This window comes from Mauremys reevesii, linkage group 13, assembly GCF_016161935.1.
Source record: "Mauremys reevesii isolate NIE-2019 linkage group 13, ASM1616193v1, whole genome shotgun sequence".
Lineage (NCBI taxonomy): Eukaryota > Metazoa > Chordata > Testudines > Geoemydidae > Mauremys > Mauremys reevesii.
In genome coordinates, this window is record NC_052635.1 from 1,501,221 (window position 1) to 1,506,867 (window position 5,647).

At 56.2% G+C, this 5,647-nt stretch overlaps 1 protein-coding gene and 1 gene segment (V, D, J or C); both read left to right on the forward strand.

Annotated features, from left to right (window-relative positions):
• Window positions 1-839: 839 nt before the first annotated feature.
• Window positions 840-3,132, forward strand: LOC120380735 (immunoglobulin omega chain-like). The gene is made up of 2 exons (XM_039498667.1): window positions 840-1,064; window positions 2,487-3,132. Exons 1-2 carry the CDS (start codon window positions 840-842, stop codon window positions 2,913-2,915), a joined length of 654 nt encoding a protein of 217 aa, XP_039354601.1. The 3' UTR covers window positions 2,916-3,132.
• Window positions 3,133-3,638: 506 nt separating this feature from the next.
• LOC120379823 lies at window positions 3,639-5,185 on the forward strand. The segment is given in 2 exon segments: window positions 3,639-4,499; window positions 4,584-5,185. Coding segments are annotated over 2 exon segments (381 nt in total).
• The last annotated feature ends 462 nt before the right edge of the window (window positions 5,186-5,647 follow it).

Genomic DNA, 5,647 nt, shown 5'->3' on the forward strand with positions numbered 1-5,647 from the left:
CCCAGTGTGGGATGCGCTAGAAGACACCGGGATCCACAGCCCAGGATCTAGTTTTGCGAAGGACCAGCCTGAGCAGGGGGCTGGAACAACGTGCACAGCGGGGTGCTGAGAGCCATGGACCCGAACTGTGACCCTGCGTCTGAGGGGAACCGCCTCAAGCCAGGGGGTGCGGTATCCCCCCACACCCCCAGTCCCAGCACCCTGAGCCTGAGGCCCGGTATTTCCGTGCAGGAGATTGGGAATCCGGTCTGAGCTGAGACACAAACCCCCCGCCCCGCGACCTCCGGCCTCAGGGGGTTAAAGGCAGCTCCGGGAGGAGGCGGAGGAGACCGTGTGAGCTCAGTCTAGGAAGCGCCGGGAGACCGAGTCTCTGCAGCCGGCACCCGGGAAAAGCGAATCCCCGGGAGTGAGAGAGGAAACCCCCAACCGCACCGCTTTCCGGGCGGGTCCCACCTGCTCTCATTCCCCCAGCGTGTGGGCCCCGCCCTCGTCCCGTTCAGCTCGGTCTTCGGCGGTAATTCGGCGGCGGGGGCCCTGCCGCGGGTCTTCCGGGCAATTCTGCAGAATTGTCTCCAAAATAGTCCAAAAATAAAAAAACCATGATGCTGTGGCTACCCGTCGCTTTCATGGCAGCAATTCCCAGAGGTGATTCCTTGCCTGGATACAGAGGGGAGCTCAGTATTACAGTGGACGTGGTTGAGATGATTAATAATATATTTTAATTTTTCAGTGCCCATTCGCAGATTCAGCTGGTGGAGTCTGGGGGAGGCGTTAAAACCACAGGAGAGTCTCTCAGCATCTCCTGTAAAGCCTCCGGGTTTACCTTTGGAAGCTATTGGATGTATTGGTACCGCCAAGCTCCCGGGAAAGCGCCAGAGTGGATCTCCTGCATTAACCCCGACAGCACGAACGCGGACTATGGACACTCAGTGAAAGGGCGATTCACCATCTCCAGAGACAACCCCGACAACCTGCTGTATCTGCCAATGACCGGCCTGAGACCCGAGGACGCGGCGGTGTATCACTGCCAGAGAGACACAGTGACTGGCCGGGAATCTAACCACGTACAAACCCATCCCCTGTGCAGTCCCAGCCCGCTGCGGGGCACAGCCCAGGGGAAGGGTCAGACACACCCAGAACTGAACCAAGGAGATAATGTCCCCAGCGCTGCCACCAGCGCGTGAAGGACTCGGCTTTTGTGGGGCAGGAAACATGGGAGGGCAGCAGACCCCGTTTTCTTTGCTGCAGACCTGCCCTTCTGGGCTAGCAGCGAGCTTCCTCTCTCCCTGACCCAGCCCCTAGGGGGCAGCACCCTGCTCTGGCCTGCGCTCCCTGACTTATAATATAAACTAAATGGAGACATACCTATCTCATAGAGCCCAAAGGGTCATTGAGTCCAGCCCCCTGCTTTACTAGCAGGACTAAGTACTGATTTTGCCATATTACCCTAAATGGCCACCTCAAGACTGAATTTACAACCTGAATTTACAACAGGCCAATGCTTAAGCCACTGAGCGATCCCTCCCCACAAGATGAGTCCCATGTAGTCTGTAGGGGGTGTGAGGATTCAGCATTTCTGTGTTGCATCCTGGGTCCCGGGAGGCCTGGATGGATACCGAGCAGTGCACAGGGCAGCCCAAAGGGGACAGGGTCAGATGTCACTAGCTGCTGGCAGATCTGACCTGCCCCCTTGGGTGCCCCCGCTAGGCATGAAACCCAGGGGTCCGGGGACACAGCCTAGTGACTGCACCAGTAGGGCAGGGATATGGTTTTTCCAATGTAGGACATTCAGGTTAGACTCCCAGATCCTGATCGGTGAGTTCCTGAAGAAAAGGGCTGGTTTCACAGGCAGCCGCTTCCAATGGCTTCGGTGCATCTTTAACTGCGGTACCTGATCGGTTTTCGGGCCCTGTCAGAGGTAACAGTGAAAACTGGGCAGGTGAAATGTCAGCACCCCCCAGTGAGTGAGAATAGCCCCCCACCTCCCCGCGAAGGCTGTTAATCAATAGCTCAGCATGGCAGGGGCGGGGTTTTCCCAGGGCTATTTTAAATGAGGCGGGGTTATGCAAATTACGCCCTTGCAGGGACTCTCTTTCCCGGTTGTTTCCACCCGCCCCTGACCCCGCGGCTCGCAGAGAAGCTCTGTCCGCGCAGGGAGCAGCTCGTGCCCGTCCCCAGCGCGAGGACGGGCCGCAGACGCGCAGAGACGATGCTGTGTGGTGGCTGCATTTTGCTTTCATCGCAGCAGCGTCCCAAGGTGCTTGGAATGGGGGGTTGAGGGCGGTTGTTGATCTGATGGTTGATATTGCTTGACCGGAGCGGGGGAGGGGAGATTCCCCGGGAATAAATTGGGACAAACGGATTTTGTTTCCGGTTTCATACCATGTATTTGTCTCGTTTAGAGGCAGTGGCTGAAAACCCCCAACGGGTTTTTGTTTTTCTCATAAGTGTTTTAGGGAGACCAGAAGTTTCTCCCCTTACACTAGAATGTGGCCAAAGCTGCCGCCTTTGCCCAGGCCTGGCCCCAGGGGATTGTTCCCACCCGCTCTCACGCCCCCAACCCGCTTTGTTCCCCAGGGGCCCAGGCCCAGGTGCGGCTGGTGGAGTCCGGGGGCGGGGCTGCGAACACAGGCGGCTCCAGGCGGCTCTCCTGCAGCGGCTCCGGATTCGCTTTCAGCAGCTACACCATGTTCTGGTACCGGCAGGGCCCCGGGACAGGCCTGGAATGGGTCTCCTGGATCAGCGGCAATGGCGGCAGCACAGATTACCCTGACTCAGTGAAAGGGCGATTCACCGTCACCAGGGACAACGCCAAGAACCAGCTGTATCTGCAAATGAGCCGCCTGCGACCCGAGGACACCGCCCGGTATTACTGTGCGAGAGACACAGTGACGCGAAGCCAGGCTGAGCGCTGACAAAAACTCGCTGCGTTCAGCCCAGGCGATTCGGGAGCGTCACGTGACCAACGTCACCCCCTGAACTCCCACGTCCCTGAGCCGCTCCCCATAGCCCGCCGCTCACCCACCCCCTGCAGCCTCTGGATGCCGTGTCCTCGTGCGGTGTGGTGCACGCCAGCGGGGCTGGGTGTGTGTCTGTGCCCGGAGCGGTTGTTCTCAGAGCACAGGGCAGGAATCTGACCCCAGACACCCGGGTCTCAGAGCAGGGAACCGACCTGAACTCTGCTGGGTTCACGAGCAACGTCGCTGGCCTCTGAAACGGAAACCGTCTAAGCTGCTCCAAGTACTCGGGAGAATTCAGGGGAAACTTCTGTGACGGGGGTCGGGGGAGACACACTGGAGTTACTCAGTCAGGGTAAAGTGCCAAGAATGGGGTAGACAATCCCCCAAACTGCTGGATATTCCAATACTTGGTGAATCTAAGACAGCACAAAACAGCGTCTATAACCCCTTACTGGTTACCGAGAAGCCGGTAAAGTAACGCAGCCTCAGGCCTCCACCCAGACACCCAAGTCAAATAGGATGAGATAACTAAATATCTTATTCATTTTATAAAAAAGTTCTACCAATCCCAAAGGATCCGAACAATATCTCCCAGGTTAATGAATATTCTAGGTCTTACCCAGGTACACGCTTATCAGGGCTGGCTCCAGGCACCAGCTAAGCAAGCAGGCGCTTAGGGGGGCATTCCAAGGCAGGGCGGTAATTCGGGGGAGGATCCCTCACTCCCACTGGGAGCAAAGGCCCAGCTGCAGATCACAATCGCCATCGTGGCTTTTTTTTGTTTGGTTTTTTTTTGACTGCTTGGGGCGGCAAACCCCCCGGAGCCAGCCCTGAGGCTTTTAGCTAATTCTTACTAACTGAACTAAAATGTATTAAAAAAGTGAAGAGAGTGTTGGTTAAGAGATCAGTACACACACAGGGAGATGAGCACAGTTCTCAGCTCAGGTTCATAGCAGAGATGGTGAGCACTGTAGGTGCCAAGATTTCTCTCAGGATTACTCCCTAGGTAATGGTCCCACCGGCAGCGTGGTGGGAGCCTGCTCCAGGAGAGGACCTGTGCCAAACGTTGGCTCTCGTGCATCCCAGGCTGGTAAGAAAATGCCCAGTTCCGAGCTGAATAACACAAAGGATCCAACGGGAGCGCCCACTAGTCCCTGCGGGTAGAATTGGCAACTCCAGAGCGGTAATGAAAAGGCTGATTGGAAACACAAGCGCCTCAACCGGGAGATTTGTTTCTGCTGCGGGGGATTATCCCCGGCTTCCCTGGCTCACACTCAGTGCACATGGATCCGGTAACGATGAGCAGCGACACAAACGCAAACGTTGATTTCTCTGTCCTTAAAGAAGGGGGCAAATGCAAATGGAGCGACAACATTTCCTGTCACACCCCCGCCGTGTCACCGACCCTGCAGGAGACAAAAGCTGCAGCCCCACGTGTCTGCAGTGAACACCCACAACTCCCACTGGGGAATTCACGCCGAGCTTAGCGGAAGATGCTCCTGTGGCTGCATGTTGCTGTCATGGCGGCACTTCCCCAAGGTGATTTCTGGCCCTAAGAGATGCGGGGAGGGGGGCTCTGTGTTATGGTGACGAGGCTAAGACCATTCTCTGTTATGTCCTCAGGGGCCCATTCGCAGGTTCAGCTGGTGGAGTCTGGGGGAGACGGGAAAATGGCAGGAGATTCTATCAACATCTCGTGTAAAGCCTCCGGGTTCACCTTTGGTGACTACTGGATGCACTGGTACCGGCAGGCTCCCGGGAAAGCACCCCAGTGGGTGTCCGGCATTAGCTATTGGGCCGGAACCGACAAGAGATACGCTGTGTCGGTGAAAGGGCGATTCACCATCTCCAGAGACAACCCCAACAACCTGCTGTATCTGCAAATGACCGGCCTGAAACCCGAGGACGCAGCGATGTATTATTGTCAGAGAGACACAGTGACTTGGCAGGGAATCTAACCACGTACAAAAACATCCCCTTTGCCGGCACAGCCCAGGGGAAGGGTCAGACACACACAGAACTGAACCAAGGAGAAAAGTCCCCAGCGCTGTACTCATCACGCAGGAAAATATAATTTTTGGAGCCCGGTGAAGGCTGCAAAGACGCCAAGGCTGCGACGCATTCGGAGAGCTGCAGCCTCTCCTCCTGTCCCGGGGGGACACATTCCAACTTCCGCAACCCATGAGCCGGGGGCCTACAGACCACAGTGCCCTTCATTGCCCGGTCCCGCTTCATTCCCCAGCGGGTCCCTTCTGTGCACTGACTGTGTGAAGTCTTGTGTCATTAGCGACAAGGGGGCAGAGTTAAGATTCCATGGAAAACCTTAGCTCTGGCATCTCCTATCTTTTGAGGGCTTGACTTTGCCACCTTAATGTTCTATTAGAGTCGTTTAATGTAATTTCCTATCTATATAAAAACTGAAGAAAAAAACCCAAAGCTCTTATCTTATAGAACCACATTGACCCCACCACCTAAGTCTTCAGCAGCGTTGGAATTTTCAGATTTGCGCACTTCTCTCAGCACGCGCCTCCCTCTGGGTGACCACTGTGCACCTGCTGTCCCGCTCCCTGCCAGTAGGGGCCAGCACTCCTTGTCTGTAGTGCACATCCCGACCCCTCAGTTCTTACTCGGTGTTTTCTAGCCTAGTACCTACCACTAGAGGGCAGCACGGGTTCGCTTTGGTGCCC

Bases quoted from the DNA above. Each gene is read 5' to 3' on its own strand.
- LOC120380735 (XM_039498667.1), top strand. From the start codon at position 840: ATGTATTGGTACCGCCAAGCTCCCGGGAAAGCGCCAGAGTGGATCTCC. The intron at 1,065-2,486 runs GTACAAACCCAT...CCCTTACACTAG, and splicing joins CTGGCCGGGAATCTAACCAC to AATGTGGCCAAAGCTGCCGC.